The sequence below is a fragment of the Eublepharis macularius genome, chromosome 8 (assembly GCF_028583425.1).
Source record: "Eublepharis macularius isolate TG4126 chromosome 8, MPM_Emac_v1.0, whole genome shotgun sequence".
In the NCBI taxonomy this organism is placed as follows: domain Eukaryota; kingdom Metazoa; phylum Chordata; class Lepidosauria; order Squamata; family Eublepharidae; genus Eublepharis; species Eublepharis macularius.
In genome coordinates, this window is record NC_072797.1 from 29,671,264 (window position 1) to 29,690,038 (window position 18,775).

Sequence of the window (18,775 nt, forward strand, 5' to 3'; positions counted from 1 at the left end):
TATACTAACTTTTAAAAATGCAATTTTTTATTGTTCCATACTAACAGAAAACAAGTCTTGTTCTATAAACCATTTAGAAGAGTAGCTCATGTAACGTGATTTTTCGTCCTTTGTTCCTTCACTTAGATGTCTTGTTTTTCAGGTCACAAGAGGAAGTATTCCAGTCAACATGGCATCTTTGAAAATCCATATTCCAAAACACACTGAAGGGAACAATCCATTGATGTATGTGACTGCAGTGCACACCAGTCAGGTGAAATCATAGTTTAGCAGCCTAATAATATGGTACCATGAACACAGCATGAGACCAAAGCAATGCAGCAAGAACAAATAACAATATGATGATCTCCACCTACATTCTAATGTTTGATTCTGCACTTCTGTTTAAGGAACTTCCCATAATGCAATGGGATCATAAAATTATACATGATGTAATCATTTGTACAAAATTTCCTTCTGTTCTTTTATTTATAATTTTACTTAATCTTTCTAGGACGGTGATGTCACCTGTGATGCGCAGATCAATCCATTTAGAATAGGAGAGCGAGCCTATGATGTATCATTCCGGAAAGAAAACTTCAAAGCCATAAAAGAATTGGTGAGTTCAAGTTATGACTTCATTAACTAGTTCTGTAGTCCGTGCATTGTTACTCAGTGAAGCTGAATTATTATTATTCTGCAAAATTAGTAACTACAGTGTACTCTACCTGAAGGTGCCGTGTGTTGCATAGCATAGGGCCTGGAAATAAACTCTTTTTCCTCTTGTGTCTCTGCCTCTTGGAAGGGGGTTCGCTGATAAATATTCTTTTGGAAATTCAGGTGTACCATAATTTTATTGTCTACTTTTCTTTCTCCTACTCAAGGCAGATTACAGGATATAAATACTGCAGTCAGACAGTATAATACAACCACTGAGCAATGCAATAGGAATAGGAATTACAGAATTCTGCAGACTGATAAAAGAGTGAGGACCACTGCTGACCCTTTTGCAGGGTGGCACCTTCAGAGGGCTTCGCTTGGATGAGCAAAACTGTCTCAGTGGAACAAAGCAGGAAGATGGTCTTGCACAGATACAGGTTCAGAGCCATTAAGGGCTTTGTAGGTGATAACTAGAACTTTGATTTGAACTCTGATTGGAGTGCCTGCAGAAAGAGTGTGACATGCATGTTCCAGCTAGCAGCCAATAGTAACTGGAATGTGGTGTTCTTCACCAACTGGAGTTTCTGAATTGTCCCTATGGAGAGATCCATGTAGAGTGCATAAAATTAGTCTAGCCTCAGGGTTACAATAGCATGGATGCACATGGCCAGTTCAGCCAAGTCAAGATAGGGGGCCATCTTCCTGGCTAAATGAAGCTTGTAGAATGTTCCCCCTCCCCGCCCATTATTTAATTTGGTTTTCCAATAATTGTACTGCCTCCAATATAACCCCTACGCTCTTAACTGAGTCACAAACTGAAATATAAAATTCTGAATCCTGAATTTGGTTATCAGAACCTGATGGATCCTTGGCTTTTGCTAGATCTCTTTGAAACATGATATGCAGATCCTGATAAAGAGATTTGCATCCAGTTCATTACTTGCTGTTTCAGCCATTAGGTTGTAAATAAATGCAGTTATAGTTGCTACATTTCTTCCAATGGACTATCAGTCCATTGGAACTAGGACTATCAGTGTTTATTAACCATGATGGCTAAATAGGACTTCCATGTTCAGCATACCTCTGAATGCCAGTCGTTGGAAACTCCCAAGGGGTCTGGTCTGATGCAGCAAAACTAAATGAGATGCTAGTGGCACCTTAACAAAATTTTATTCCAGCAGAAGTTTTTGTGCAGTACAGCTTATGTGGTGTAGTGGTTAGGAGCGCAGGACTCTAATCTGGAGAACCGAGTTTGATTCCCCACTCGGCCACTTGAAGCCAGCTGGGTGACCTTGGGTCAGGTCCATCTTCTAGCTCTCTCAGCCTCACCCACCTCACAGGGTGTTTTCTGTTGTGGGGATAATAATACCATACTTTGTATTATTGAGTGGGCATTAAGTTGTCCAGAAGGGAGGTATATAAATCGAATGTTATTATTATTATTATTTCTTCATATACAAGGGAGGCCAATAATGAATGAAGTGCCCTCTCTATGTGGGTCTTCTGGTTCATTTAGTTAGCCTCTGTGTGAAGCAGGATGCTGGACTCTGATCTAGGACGTATAGCTGAAAGCGTGCAATAAGTTTTAGCCAGAAACTATGAATGCCTTTAAAAATCAATTTAAGATGTGAATTGTCATACTTACCATTTTTAAATTATAAAAGATGCATGTATTCTAAAATATTATCTTTCCCTACCCCTCTTATCTGAAAGAACTGCAAGAATGTCATATGTGAAACAATTTCATGCAAGTTAAAAGACCTCACATTGAAAGCAGAGTATTATGTTAATGTTTCTACCAGAATCTGGAATGGGACGTTTGCAACTGTGAGTAATATCCATGTTTTAATAAGTTAACAATTCCTGAATATTTCATATTTATGAAATCAAACAAGAAAGAAATCTCTTTTGGTTTAATATTATAAAGGCTAGATTTAAACTGTCATAACAGAAGCTGGCTTAAAAGTAATTGAAAGTCAGAACTGTTTAAAACTGTGACAAACCAACTGAACTGCTAAAAATTAAAAGCAGCAACAGAACAATGGCACTTCCCGTACTATAGCAGTGAAACTAAAGAGAACCCTCACGGGAAGAAACAACAATTACCAACCAATAAACAACTCTATTATAAGTGCCCAAAGGGCCATACGTATTTCCCATACAAATAAACCAATCAGTAGGATGACCAATTGCAAGTTATACAATGATTCTTCCTTAAACTTGAAATTACTATTATGATCTCCAATAGTAGTCCAGGAAAATACAAAGGTCCAAACAAAATGTGTCCTGTATCTTCTTTAAACAAAGTAGCATGCATGCACAGCTATGTCCACACATGGTAAGGGAATGAGCCGTGGATTCCCTTACCATGTGTGGACATAGCTGTGCATGAATGCTACTTTGTCATCCTACTTTGTCATCCTTGCAATTGGTCATCCTACTGATTGGTTTATTTGTATGGGAAATACGTATGGCCCTTTGGGCACTAAAAATTAAAAGCAGGCAACATACCTCATATAAAATGAACAAAAGCCACGATACTGCCTTTAGACTGGTTGTTACTGCACTTAATATCTCGCCTTTCTTACACCATGGGAAAGCCTGCACCCAAAGGATCTCCAAACATATTCCACTTACTTTTCAGCCATTTTCTGGAATCAACTTTGTTTTTTCCAGAACAAGTAGAAGTGAGCAGTTTGACCCCTGAAGGTCACAAAGTTGTTGTCAAAACTGGCTCCTAAGGTTGACTGACCACCAGGGCTTTTTTTCTGGGAAAAGAGGTGGTGGAACTCAGTGGGTTGCCCTTGGAAAAATGATCACGTGGCTGGTGGCCCCGCCCCCTGATCTCCAGACAGAGGGAAGTTTAGATTGCCCTCCACGCTGCTCGGCGGCGCGGAGGGCAATCTAAACTCCCCTCTGTCTGGAGATCAGGGGGTGGGGCCACCAGCCATGTGACCATTTTCAAGAGGTTCCGGAACTCCGTTCCACCGTGTTCCAGCTGAAAAAAAGCCCTGCTGACCACTATGGTCTCTTCATTAAAAAGTTAGGCATTACTATTGTATAGTATCTTCATTGCTATTAGTTTCTATGTTGGCTCTCCCACTGTAGTTAGTTATGTCCAAAATAATTGTGTCCACACTTAATTAAAAGATGTTCTCCTAAAGGAAGTTCACTAGGTCCCATCTTTTTGATATTTTTGACTGTAGATCTTTAATTTATAACTACTAGTTATACTGTTGGTTAAGAATAGTTCTATTGGCTGTAATAGCAGTTTTTATTAATGATTGTTTGCATTCTTATCTTTTTACTCTCTTAACTGGGTTTTTGGCAGTTGTTAACATTCTATATTGCTGCTTGTACGTATTGTATATTGTAGATTTTATAATGGAACAATAAAGATAGGCACCTATTTAAAATCTGTTGTGTATCTATATCGGGATGGAAGGGTGGGAGAGACATGCATGTAATTAATTAAACAAAGATGTTTTTTGATTGTAGATTGCATTGTTTTCTATTGCAGTCAACTTTCCAGATGTTACAGTTATCTCCAAGTGCACAAATTGATACATATGACTCAGATATATTTGTGGATGAAGACAATAATTTATCAGTGAGTAGGACTGTTTTATGTCTTCAATCTTACTATGTTATTTCATTGTTTTTATTCTCATTAAAAAACCACATGGCATGTCACAAAACTATATCTTCCTCTTATAAAATAGTTAAATTGCTGTTAGCCCCATGTATAAATGTATCTTATGGGTTTTAAAGTTACTGGAAACTCAACAGATAGACCTGCCAAGGATTACCATGAACATTTCAGTTAATTTCATGTGCCAAAACTTTGATTGGAAAGAAATTTAAAACTCCTCTTAAATTTAACTCCGCTTAAATTTAACCAGCTTTGTACAAAGTAGATCCACCTTTTTTTACTTAAAAAAAACAGGTGTAAGACATAAGAAACCTCCAAACCTAGCTAAGGAATGTGGGCTATACGCATGTACATATGTAAGTTCAATTCTCACACCACAGAGAGAGCTTGACCTAAGCAAAGCCTACCTATGGACAGGAGTAATAGCCCAGTGCCTGAATCAATATGAGACACTCCCTTCCATAGAGTCCTCCCCCCTGCTTCAGATCTTGTGGTCCAGCCTTTACATAAATAATGACACAAGAGTCGCACTTTCTTTATAACAGTATCCATGCTTTGGAACACACTTCCACTGGAAACACTCTCTGCTGCAACTTCAGTGGCAGGGAAGGTTAAAACATGGATTTTCTAGAAAGCATTCACTATTGACCGAAGACAATTGTACTTGGATAGATGTAATGTTTTTCAGTTTGTAAGTTTACCTAGGACTTTTTAAAGAAATAATTTATGTTTGTTGATAGTTTTGGTCTTACAGTACTGGATACTACTTGCAGTGTAAAAATGCAAAAATAAATAATGCAGTAGTTTATCTTATCTAGCAGGAATGGCCGTAACCTTTGCCTGAGACTTTAGAGAGACACTGTTAGAGCAGTCAGTACTGGAGTAGCTTGACCAATGACCTGACTCAGAATAAGGAAGCGTCATACAGGTTTGCATAATTACAACCAAGTAGCCAATCCAAGTGTTTTGGATTTGTCATGAATGTTTCAGAGGTCGACAGCAGTTATCAGCATCTAATATTGTGCTGATTGTCAGTTAGTGCCAGCAAGACACAAGACATGTGTGGGTAGATCTGTGACTCTGGTGAGTTTTTAAAAAACTGTTAAGAAGTCATAGGTAGCTGTGAATTTGAATGGAGCAGAGGAGGTTGAAGGGAAGAAAATACTTAACCCATGATACATCTTTCCACTCAAACTTTCTTCTGCAACTGCTTTTCTTTCTGCAGTGAAAAAGGTATGGGAATCCCATGCTGTTTCTATCCTATATGAGAAAGTGTCAGGGAGTGGGCACCCTTCCCCAGTGCAACAGCTGCACCTGGACTCATCCAGGAGCTGCAGGACTCTTATTTGGAAACCCATAGTGCCAGCAACGAGGAAACCTACCAGGACAGTGGTAACAAGGAGTATCACAGCATCAAAGTCAAACCCTCAAAATACAAAACAGTAAATACAATAATAAAGGATATATCGTAGGCAGGCAAGCCACTCTAGAAAAAGCATTCAAAGTGAATTTCAAATGGTTAAGTCCACCATATGACTAGTCCAAACACGAATTCAATTCATAGATGAAGTTAACGAGCGAAGTCCATATATAAAGTTTGAAATTGGGGAGTACTAATCTTTCATTCTTCTTCAAACAGGTGCATTGCAGGAAGAAAAAACATCTTTTTTTCTTCCTGCAATGCACCTGTTTGAAGAAAATGAAAGGAGGTAAGAATGAAAAGACATTTACATCAAGTATAGTGCAGGAGCAAAACAGCATTACGCAGTTATCAGAACAGATTAATGAACTAAAGGGTAAAATGGATGAATTTCAGGAACAACTGAAAGAAAATAAGCAGGAAATAACCAATTTGACACGATCAATTGCTAAAGTAGATGAAAGAGTGGATATAGTAAATCAAAAAGTGGAAGAGGTCAAAAATAGACAGAGAGCTTCAGAAGAAGCTATAAGGAAAATGGAAAGAGCCGCTTGCATGTTGAGGTTCCAGAATATACCAGAGAATAAGGAGGAAATACTTAATGACATACGGAGTGAGGCGATTGCCCCTATACTGAAAATGGAAAATGAAGAATTTCAAAAAGAACTGGACATGGCCTATAGAGTGAACTCAAGCCTTTTAAGGAAAAACAAGCTACCAAGAGAGGTACATGTGAAATTTACAAAGAGAAGGATGAGAGAAATAATATTGAAGGAAATGAGAGAGAAAACTTTAAATATAAAAGGAAATGAAGTAAAGATACTTAAGGAGGTACCATGGAGCATGAGGCCAAAAAGAAGATAATACTACTTTCTCTCCTCAGTTTTGAGTCAAAATGAAATCAGCTACAGATGGGTCACTCCAGAGGGTCTCCTTTTTACATACAATAGCTAGAGATTTAAGATTGATTCCATACACAACACAAGAGACTTCTTAGACAGACAAGGGAGAAACCTTAAGAAGAGGAGAAAGGAGAAGAAAAAAACAAAGAATTTAGGAGAGAAAGAGACCTCACAAGAAACTTCAAGAGAATCAGAACCAGAATCAGAGGAAGGAACTAAATTATCTCCACTGAAAACAAAAGGACAGAAGAAAAAAATGGTAATAAATCAGAATTGGTAGATAGATAAGAAGCAAATGAAGATCCTCTCTATAAACATTAATGGACTAAATTCACTGCAAAAAAGAAGAGAACATATGCACAACTTAAGAAGTTAAAAGTAGACAAATTGGTTTGCAAGAGACATATTAGAAAGCGTGTTCAGAGATTGTTGGAATGTAAAAGACTGGGGGAAAGTTTTGTAGCTTCGGACCAAAGTATGAAAAAGAGGTCTTGTAACATATATTAAGGAAGAATATGATCCAAAATTAGTATATGCATCAGAAGATGGAAGACTACTGTTAGCAGAGTTCCAAAAAGAGGGAAAGAAAATATTATTAATAAATCTGTACACACCAAATGACCATCCAGAAGGCTTCTTCAGAACAACACAGCAAATAATAAAAAACTATGAGTACCTGAATACTGCTGGATGGGGAATTGTAATGCAGTATTCAGCAGAAAAAAAGGGGGGGGGGAGTTTCAAAACTGACAAAAAGAGTGTCAACACAATTGCCAAAAAATGTTCTACAAATGGCAAAAGAATATAACTCGGTGGATGTTTGGAGAACAAGAAATTGCAAAAAAAGATTAAATTTGCAAAACAAAACTATTTCAAAAATGCAATCAAACCAGAGGGATTGGTTAGCATATAAATTTAGGAAAGAATCCATGAAAAGAATAATAAATACATTAAAAGATGAAGAAGGAACAGAAAGATATGGAAAAGAAGATTTTAAAAGGATCATAGAAAATTTCTATAAAAAATTATACCAGAAAGTAGAAGTCTGCCCAGAAAAACCGAAGAACTACTTGAAATTAACTATAAACACAAAGTTAATGGAAGAACAAAGTAGAATATTAAACAATTCATTCATTATAAGGGTGATAACTGAAGCAATAGCAAACCAAAATCCAGGTAAAACACCTCTATAAGAAAAATAGGAAAAGGGACAAGACAGGAATGCCCTCTATCACCACTCCTATTCATTTTGACACTGGAAGTGCTAAATAATGAAACTAGAAAGACGGAAGCAATAAAAGGAACAAAAATAAAAGGAGAAGAATACAAGCTACAAGCATTTGCAGATGACTTGATATGTATTCCAAAAGAATCTATAGAAGCAATTGATCTTTTGATGGAGAAAATAAGAGGATTTGGTGAAATGGCAGGAATGAAAGTTGATTACCAAAAAACAAATATAATCACCAAGAATATGACAAAAATACAAATCAAGAAGTTAATGGAGAAATCTGGCTTTCAGTGGGGAAAAAAGTGAAGTACTTAGGAATCCACGTAACCAACAGAGTTACATCCTTAATGGAAGACAATTATCAGAAACTACTAAAAGAAGTTAAGGAAGACTTGGATAAATGGAAAGACATGCATATATCTCTGTTGGGCCGAATAACTACAATTAAAATGAACATATTATCAAAATATATGTTTCTATTTCAGACCATTCCAAATATAAGAAACCAATTATATTTTCAAGAATTAAATAAAATAATTTCAAAATTCATATGGCAAAGTTAAAGACCAAGAATAAGATTCAAAGTCCTACAGAATTCTAAAGAGAAAGCAGGCTGCGATTTACCTGATTGGGAGCTATACTATAAGGCCTGTACATTGGTATGGATAAACAAATGAATTCTACTGTGCAATTTAAGACTCCTGAAATTAGAAGGGCATAATCTTAAGCTGGGATGGCATGCCTTCTTCTGGTACCAAAAAACAGATACGCACAAATATTTTAAGGATCATAGAATAAGAAAATCCCTGATTAATGTTTGGGAGAAAATAAAATCCCAAATATACACAAAAACGGCATGATGGATATCACCAGTGGAAGCATTTACCCAACCAAACTTACTAAAATGGGAGAATGTGCACACTTATGAACAGCTACTAAGAGAGGATGGAAAGCTAAAGTCAACACAAGAGCTAAAGAGCAGAACATAGAGACAGGATGGTGGCTAAGAGCGCAAATAGAATCCAGATTTACCAAAGATAAAACTCAAGGATTCTACATGGAACAATGCCCTTTCAATAAGCTGCTGCTAGAAACATGAAAAACTAATTAGAAAACTATATGCCTTCATAAAACAATTGAAGATAGAAGAGGAGGCACTAAAAGATTATATGGCAAAGTGGGAACAAAACCTGGGGTATGAAATAGATTTGGAGCAATGGATACAGATATGGAGAATAAATATCAAAATAACAAAATCAGCCACCTTCAAAGAAAACCTATATAAAATGTTTTATAGGTGGTATGTGACACCAGAAAAATTAGCAAAGATGTATCCCGATGTACCCAATAAATGCTGGAAGTGTAAAGAGAAAACAGGCACCTTTTCCCATATATGGTGGCTATGCAAAAAAGCTAAGAAATATTGGAAAGGGACACATGAATTGTTGCAAGAGGCGCTAGAAATGAATATACCTTTCAAACCGGAAATGCTCCTACTAAATTTAATGCCGGATGAGATAAACAGGGAAAATAGATATTTGATAACTCACATAATAACAGCAGCAAGAATAGTATATGCCAGATACTGGGAAAATACAGATTTACCGACAAAAGAAGAATTGATAGAGAAAATTTTAGAGACAGCAGAACTGGTCACACTGACAGAATTAATAAAAGACATAAAATAAAAATGTCTAAAAAATAAACATAATGGGAAACAAAAATGGACCCCGCTCTATAGATGGATTGAACAGAAATATAGAGACTTAGCTGCACGTTAGCTAAACACAATTAAATGAATGGAAAAAGAAAAGAAGTATTAGAGCTAAAAGAAGGTACACTTACGGTGACAATAGCTTAGTGAAAGGTAATATAACTATGATGGAATTGTAGAGATGTGTTTGTTGCCAAGGACCCCCTCCTCCTGTTATCGGGCCTGCCATGAACTGTGTCAGTTTCCTGTGTTGCTGTTTTATGAATTCATCAAAGACTCTGTTTTGGGGCAGCATTGCCCATGCCTATTTCCTGTTCTTACTGCTGCAATGGACTGTACAATCTATGTCTGTTTCCTGCCTCCTTGAGCACCTATCTCACCTGGGCCCAGAGCCATGCTGCTAGCAGCACAATGCCAGCCAGAGGGAGCCTCCACGAGCCTGGCCAGGCACCCCCTGGCTAGTTCCCACAGAAGGCCCCTTGCAGGATGGTCACTGAGCCTGCCCCCGCCATTGGGCAGCCTGCTAGCAAGCCCAAGCCGTGCCAAAGGAGAAGCCATGTTTCCCAGGCAAAGAAGAACCACTATGGACTGTGTGCCCTGCGGCAGCCATTTACAGACCAGGCTTCTGTCACATCCATGGAGCCCAGCTTCACCCTGATATGCATATCTCTGGAAGCCTCCCTGAGATGGAAGCTAAGTGCCGACTGTCCATAACAGCTAATGGACGCATCTCAATGCAGCCACCACATTCCAGGACCAATGACATCAAGACAACAGCAGCTTCCTGGCCGATCCAATCAACCCACCCGGCGCTCCCCTCCCCTCCTTTGTTCCCACTTCCCGAGGTGTCACACTCTTACAATCAGACACTAAAGTGGCCCGTCAAGGGTAGTTGTAGAGCCATTAAGCCTTTGTTCCCCTTTTGAGAACCACAGGGAAAGGCATCTGCCCCAGGGTACGTTTTGGGGTATTTAAGCCTGCCTCCCTGGCCATGAGGTTGCACGTGCCATTTCTCTCCTGTTCCCAGCCAGGCGCATGCCATCCCTATCCAGACTCCTTGCTGTCACTCTACCTGTGAATCTAGTGCTGGCATTAGACCACCCCATCTCGCTGCTACGTCTTTGCTCCACGTCGGGATTGTGAGTATACCCAACTTCATCGCTCTCAAGTGGGCTACCCCGCTAATGCAACCGTCTCTATTTTCCTACTCTGTTTTCCTAGCTCTTGTGTGTAACCTTGTATGCGTGTGCTAGTTCAGGCATATGCCACATTATTTAGCAAAACACGTTGTATCATTATTTAGTCTTCCTCTTTATTGCACGAGCGTCTGGAGAGGGACCCCGGTATATATTGGTTAAAAGATCCGCACTAAATTTAGTTCCAGACTGCTAGCTAATTCCCCATTCAAATAGAGCAGTTCTGGTAACATTTGGAGTGAAGTGCATGGTATATAATATGTAACAAAAAAAATGTAAGATCTCGATTAATTCTGTTATCAGAGTGAACTGGAACTAAAACCAAAAAAATATAATTTAAAAAAAAGACTAGGAGGGGAAATTCATGGAGTGTCTCTATGATGGTGGCCATTTTTCCTCCCGCACTTTAATCTTTCCAGCTCTGGAGACTGGGGCTCATAATGGGAGTTTACCAACATCTCGCTGGTATTTTAGTTATTATTATTTATTGTTTCATATTTATATCCTGTCCTCCCCACAAGTGGGATCAGGGCAGCTAACAACATTTAAAAACAATTTAAAACATTACATCTATATTAATATTAAATATTAAAACACCATTTAAAATAGCGACATTTTGTATTGTGCAGTGGCAGCATCAGGAAGACTTATAAATATTTTGCATGCATAAATGGTATCCTTACTCATTGTACTTAAGTTTGCATGGTATTCTGCAGAACATCTTATAAGGTTTTCAAGACCCAGATTTATCAATGAATTAAAACATATATTAAAAAACAAGCTATACAATCAAGTTATTTAATTTCAGCTAATTTGGTTCAATGTAATTGCTGTATGATCAGACTTTATAAATATATTGTCGAAGGTTTCACGGCCGGAGAGCGATGGTTGTTGTGGATTTTCCGGGCTGTATAGCTGTGGTCTTGGCATTGTAGTTCCTGACGTTTCGCCAGCAGCTCTGTCTTTTGGTGCTACACTTTTGAAGATGCCAGCCACAGCTGCTGGCACCAAAAGACAGAGATCTCTCAGTGTCACAGTCTGTGACACTGAGAGATCTCTGTCTTTTGGTGCTACACCTCTGAAGATGCCAGCCACAGCTGCTGGCAAAACGTCAGGAACTACAATGCCAAGACCACGGCTATACAGCATGGAAAATCCACAACAACCAGACTTTATAAAAGCATTGAATAAAGGAAATTAAAATATATTTTCCCCCACACTGTCAGAGCAAGTTGCCATTTGGACACTACTCCACCTGCTAGAATCATAACCACAGTGATTCTGTTACAAAGTACGTGGATGAAAGCCACGGTGAAATGTATAGAGACATCCACACCCAAACCAACACAATAAAAATGAATTCCAGTAATGAAGTCTCAGATATCTGAGTGGTTTCAGGGTGGAGCTCCCAGAAGTCATGAGTATAAATTACATCAGTCAGTTTCATTGTAACTCTTTACACATCTTGCACTTAAAAAGAAAATGTTCTTCCAAATTTTCATAGCTCATTTTGGGTTTTCATAGATTTTGAAAAGCTCTAAATATCTTTGAAAGCCAACAGACACATCTGTATTTCTAATCAGATTCATGAAAAATTGGCCAGTGCCTTGGTTAATATCTCACTATTTGGAGAGAGGATAGAAAGGGGCAGTTCTTTAAATTCAATGTTCACTTCAGATTTTCCATCCTGTGGGAGCTGTAGCTATGTCTAAGAATTGAACTGCAAGCAGAAAAGTCCTGCAGAATTCTGCAATCTTCCAATAAAGACAGACACAAGCTTTTGGATTTTCCTATTGCAGATTTGTTCCCCTTTGCATTCCCCGAAGAGTTAATATTATGTGTCAGTGAATATCCAGTACGACATGAAAACCAGAAGCCCTCCCCATGTAAATGGAAACACCTTCTTTCTGCACAAGGAGCTGCCTTTATTAATTTATTTTACTTTAAAAAAAATGTATTAGTGCAAAACAGAAAAAAAATAAAAAAGCAAACAAAGAAAAAAGGAGGACAGTGCTGGCTACAAAAACATTATTAGCAAATGTATACATAAGTATCTATAAAAGATTTCCAAATATCTAAAAATAAGTCCACACACAATTGTCTTCTATATGCTCTCAAATGTTGGTAAGTTTATAAGGCTTTCAACTCACTGAATTTCAGGATATGAGTTTTTGTCTTCCCAGTGTTGAAGTATAAGTCTTTTAGTAACTGTAAGTGCATGGAGGGTCCATTTCCATTGATCATCACTTAGAGCAGAACCACAAGTGACAAAAGGCACAGACTGGACACTTGTCAGCTTCCCTCAAGTTTTGATGGGAAATGTAGGCATCCTGGTCTCGCAGCTTGGCTCTCTGACTGCTGTCCAATGGACTTTTCAACTGTCACTTGTCCAACATTCCACCAAGCTGCCTACATTTCCCATCAAAACTTGAGGGAAGCAGACAAGTGTCCAATCTGTGCCTTTTGTCACTTGTGGTTCTGCTCTCTGATTCCAAGAGACAGGCAAGTATTTTAATAGTACATTAACAGCCTCAAAAATAAATGAGTTTTCTAACACAAAATTAATATGACTAATAACTTCCTCCCAAAAGATCTGAATGTCCAAAGCATATGCTAAAGAAATGCATATTATGAATTATACCACCAGCAGAAATTTTGCTTAAACCTTTAGTAAAAAGATGTTGTGTTGTCCACTATATCCTAAACCTAATTTTTTTGCTGAATAAGTTGCAACTTAAGATCCATAGTAGCAACAGGTATATGGCTTAAAGCTTTATCCCATTGCTTTAGCAAAATTGGATGCTCTAGATCATTATTCCATCCATCTCTAAGGTTCTGGGTATCATATTTATTAACTGCCCTGAAATATTTATATACAAATATTGTAGGTTTTGCTTTCTGTATTGATTCAGTAAGAATTTCCAAAAGTGGAAGAGATTCTGAAGCAGTCTGAGCTGTCGGACCATATTTGAACATCAACAAATGTTGCAATTGTAAATATTTCCATTCAGCAGAAGTTGGCAAATCATATTTAGACCTCAGTTGGAAAAATAACAACTCATCATCATTACCTATAAATCGATCTAAGTAAAAAAAATCTATCCAAGCTTTCTATAAGAAAGATTTCTTCCCAATTTTTCAATCTGGATTTGACCATGTTAGTTTAGCATGTGAGAGAGGGTCAAATTGATATTGTCATGATATTATGTGCCATACTTATCTAGCTTCAGAGACTGTTGGAGGAACAAAATCCATTTTAACGTAAGTAGACCCTAATGCATTCCACTGAAAAGGTGGTTCCAAAAAAGAGGCCTCCAGAGCTGCCTTTATCTTATCCTTTGCTCACAGGCTTTCTGGATCCAAGGCAATAAATTAATCCTGGACCCCATGGGACTATATTAATCATCAGCTTCCCCCCAATAAATATAGTATGTGTGCAGGTAGAAAATGTTGCTTTCATAAAATAAGTGTCACTTTCCCTTTGGTAACCAATGCCACTGTTTCTTTCAGATCCCAGTCACAATAATAAAGCCTGATGCGGAAGCAGAATTGCCCATTGGAGTTGTGATAGGAAGCGTCCTGGTAGGCCTTCTTTTGCTGATAGCACTAGTTGCCGCTTTATGGAAAGTAAGTAAATATTTAGGACTTTTTCACATGAAGCTAATTAGAAGCTCTTGTTTGCTGAATGGATAACTAGCATTTACTCATTTGTTACCTGTTTGAATATGTATAACCTGCCTTTTTTTAATAAAAGGGGACTCAAGGCAGCTTGCAAAAAATGCAAGGTTCAGCAGTCTTGGGCACAACCATCTTTTAAGCATCCTTCTCCCCTGGAACATCAGAATGTATTTTGATCCTATGGGATGTGCTCCCCATGTCATTTATTGAAATATTAGTACCCTGCTTTTTCTCTCAAGTGGATCCCAAGTGCTTTGTAACCATACAGAAATATGATTATTAATGAACAAAACAGCAGGCTAATCCTGGGTTCCAAGACTGGCTCTTCCAAGCCAGGCTGAGAACCGATAACGAAGATTTTGCCATTTGGCCTCTCTCAGGCTTTATATCTACAACAAGGAGGGAGATCAAAGGCTCAGCAAAGATGTTCCTCCCAGTCTTTCCCTCCCTGCTTCTATCCCTCTGGAAGTGCTTTTCAGTAGCCAGGAGGGATCATCATCATCATAAAATTTGATTTATATACCACCCTTCAGGACAACTTAACACCCACTCAGAGCTGTTTACAAAGTATGCCATTATTATCCCCACAACAAAACACCCTGTGAGGTGGGTGGGGCTGAGAGAGCTCCTAGAAGCTGTGACTGACCCAAGGTCACCCAGCTGGCTTCAAGTGGAGGAGTGGGAAATCAAACCCATTTCTCTAGATTAGAGTCCCGAGCTCTTAACCACTACACCAAACTGGCTCTCAAGGCATCTAGGACATGAACCCTGGTGGTTAGTTTTTAGTCTGCTGCATTAGTAGCACCTGTACTAAATCAGTAGGACTCTTTATTTTCTCGCCTTCAACAATAACGTAGTCATATTCTTCATGTTACATGTGCAGTCATTGTCACAGTGATGTTTGTTTTGTAATTCAAGCTCAGGAGTAATCCAGTTGTTATCCTCCAGATCAATGTACTTAAGAGAGAAAGCAGATCTAAAGCAGGAAATTTGTGGTTGGGTTGCTTTTCCACCAGATGTTGTCCAAGTGATTTAAAGTAAAACATCCTAAAACGTGACCTCTAATGTTGAATGGAGTTTGATCCGTGCAAATGGGAAGGATGCCTGGATGCTCCTCAAAACCAGACCCTCATGTTGTTACAAAAATAGCAATCTGCCTTATACTTGAGCGTGTGCCTTGGCTCATTTGTTGTCTCCTCTGGTGGGCAGTAGCTGTGCAGTGTCTCCAGCAGAGTAAGGCCTTTCCTGAGGTCATTTGGTTGGAGATGTCGGCGGTTGAATCTGGGAGCCCTTCCTTCCTACGATGTGCATTTTAGTATTAAGAACACTTCTGAAAATTTATTACAGCTTGGCTTCTTCAAAAGAAAATATGAGAAAATGACAAAGGGTGCAGAAGATATGGATGAAGCTACAGAACTCACTAAGGAGACAGAATGAACCTACCGGTACCCAGACTGTGTGCGCCAACCTACTGATCCACAAATGGTGCTTCCGGTCACACTAGTTCAGCTTTCAGATCACTGTAAAGGGTTACTCCTCTTGTTTTTTTCTAATAATGAAAATGTCTTCTGCTTTTTATAGATGGAACTATTTTACACAGACTTTTTTCCTTTTATAAACAACTGCTGGTCGGTTTGGGGTTTTGTTTACAGGGGTTTAAATAATTTTTTTCCAGGTATGTTTGTATTGTATTATAAGACCTTCTGAATTGGCAGGTCCAGAAGCAGAAATATTGAATTGTGTCACAAAAGCTGTGGCGTTTTCTATCATCTGTGGTCAGATGGGCCAAGGAAGAGTCCCTTGTACCGCATGGAAAAATGTGTTCTCTTTCAGTCTGCGAGCCAGACAGTTCACTTAGGTTTGCAACAAGGTTTACACGTGCCCAGCTGGGATAACTGCAGCATCTTCATCTCCTTTACCTTCCTGGATTATATTCGCCTTCTAATTTAAAAAGCATTTTGGGATGTTATGCAGTACAGATGTATTGTTGGTATGGGTGAAGAAGGAAATAAAGGCTGTTTTCACACGTCTTACCGGCCGCGCAAAATCGCGCAAAACTCTCAGAACAACGGCGTCTTCCTGGCGCGATTTCCCACCATGACTCCGGTTTTTGGCGCGATTCGTGCCACAAACCAGTCATGACGGGAAATCACGCCAGGAAGACGCCGTTGTTATGAGAGTTTTGCATGATTTTGCGCAGTCAGTAAGATGTGTGAAAATGGCTAAAGTACCACTGTTGGCTTGAGCTAATAATGGGTTGCATTGTGCCCATAATCTTCTGTAAGCCAAGACATTTTGTTTTATGGGAAAACCTAATGCATTCCTTGCATACTATGTTCCAGGGATTTGCACTTCTTAGCATTCTTGTATGTGGGACAACAGGCTGCTTGTACTCAGCAACGAGCCCATGCCCACCCCAGAGGACATGGGTAGGGAGCGGAAGAAGCTAGGATGGAGAGGAGCTAGACTTGCCAGTGGGCCAGACTCCACTGTTATAGCCTGTAAAGGCTGTTGTAGAGCTGGTTTAGGATGTCAGCTAAAGGTCCCAGGGATGGACTGACATGGCCTCTGCTCTCTCTGACAAAAGTCATTCTCTCTGCTCCCTCTGGGAGGTGACCACTCAGGCTGAATGGGGTTCCAAACCCTACCGTTTTATAAAACTAATTCATGAATGTACAGGGCTTTTTAAATGTGCAATTATTTGATACTTTCTGTAACCCAAAACAGTATATGCTGTGCCTTAATAATTATTTTGTGTGTCCATGGGCTGGTAGAGACTTCTGGATAGTAGCTACTGACTCGCTGTGCCCAACTAGAACTGTAAGTAACTAGGCTGGCTGTAGAGGTGACTTGATTAATCCCTGAATGAGACACAGCAACATCATCCAGAGCCACTCTGCAGTTTACTGATGAACCTGGGCAACAGCCATATACAAGGACAGGTCCAGGAACATACAGTGCAATCCTAAGTGTAGCTACGCCATTCTAAGACCATTGATTGCAACAATCTTAAAAGAATGTAACTCTTCTTAGGATTGCACTGAAAGACATCTATATATCTGTATGTCTTGATTAGGGGTGTGGCTTTAAATGCCCCCTTTGGCTCCTAAGACTGCTGGATGGGATGGGGAGGGGTAAGCAGTTGGCTATTCGTCTGCGCAGCAGCCTCTTGCTGCATTGAAGCATAGCTGAACTGAAGCACTGTTCTTTAAGCATCTCAAGACTATTATTGATTGAGCTGTCTAATGCAAGCCTATGTGCCTGATATGTCATCAATAGGTAGCCTTTTGTTTTCAGGTATCTGCAGTGACTTACAAAGATGCATCTGTCGCAAACTGGTACAATCCAGTCCCAGTGTCATGATTAGTTTGTTATTCAAGATATTGTGGCTGTTTTCTAGACCATCCTGGCAAAAAACACCCTGTAGTTTGCGACTCTGGTGTGTGAACATATTCCACTAAGCCACAATGTCATGTTTTTTTTTAATTTCCTGTAACTGATGTTTCTATTATTGCACTTTTCAATGGGTACAACCTCTGCAATCCTGCTGAAGACATGATATAAATATGTAGTTTTGCAGCATGCATAGTTTTTTTAAAAGGTATTGAAAATTGGTATTGAAAATTTCTGTAAAGCACTGTTTTAATAAGGTGGGATTTGAAGCAACGTTAAATGCCACAAAAGAATCAGGGTGGCTGATGACTAAAAGATGAGGCAAATATAACACTATTTTGCTGTTAACTAGGGGTTGATGGAGCCCAAGGTTGTATATTGCCTGTCCGCAAGCTGCTCTCATCTCACAAGCAAATCTCCCATTTCTTTTTACCAAGGACGATTACAGCTGATCAATTTCAGCCAAAAGTTTTTGGAACCCAGAATCCCAGATATCTAACTTGCTTTATATTTATGTTGGATCTAAATTAAAACCTTTCCAACTAGTGGATTAAATACCCAAAATACTCAAAATGATCATGCTCAAGATTTAGACAGCAGCAACTCCTGCATTTCATCAAAAACAGCATTTAAAATAGATTTCTAAAAAATCCATCATGCAGGAAACCACAAGGGTGTTTTTTCCCCCTCTGCAACTGTAGCAAAAAGCAAACACCTGAGAGCTCTTGCACTTTGAAGCAATATGCAAAGACAATTATTAAAGGGCAAAACCAAATAAATTTCCCCTAAATAGAATATTGCTCTGACCTGGATAGGCCAGGCAAGCCCGATCTCATCAAATTTCAGAAGCTAAGCAAGATCGGCCTTGGTTAGTAATTGGATGGGAGAACTCCAAAGAAGAATGAGGGTTGCAGAGCCAGGCAATGGTAAACCACCTCTGTTAATCTCTT

The 18,775-nt window shown here is 39.0% G+C and overlaps 1 protein-coding gene across 1 annotated transcript in view; it reads left to right on the forward strand.

Moving 5' to 3' along the window:
- ITGA2 (integrin subunit alpha 2) overlaps positions 1-16,533 on the forward strand; it is a 101,874-nt gene extending 85,341 nt beyond the window's left edge. Inside the window, exons 25-30 of the mRNA XM_054986762.1 lie at positions 143-253; positions 494-598; positions 2,353-2,466; positions 4,160-4,249; positions 14,265-14,381; positions 15,780-16,533. Coding sequence (XP_054842737.1) covers positions 143-253; positions 494-598; positions 2,353-2,466; positions 4,160-4,249; positions 14,265-14,381; positions 15,780-15,869 — 627 coding nt within the window. The 3' untranslated portion in view covers positions 15,870-16,533. The remainder of the gene's footprint in view (positions 1-142; positions 254-493; positions 599-2,352; positions 2,467-4,159; positions 4,250-14,264; positions 14,382-15,779) is intronic.
- The last annotated feature ends 2,242 nt before the right edge of the window (positions 16,534-18,775 follow it).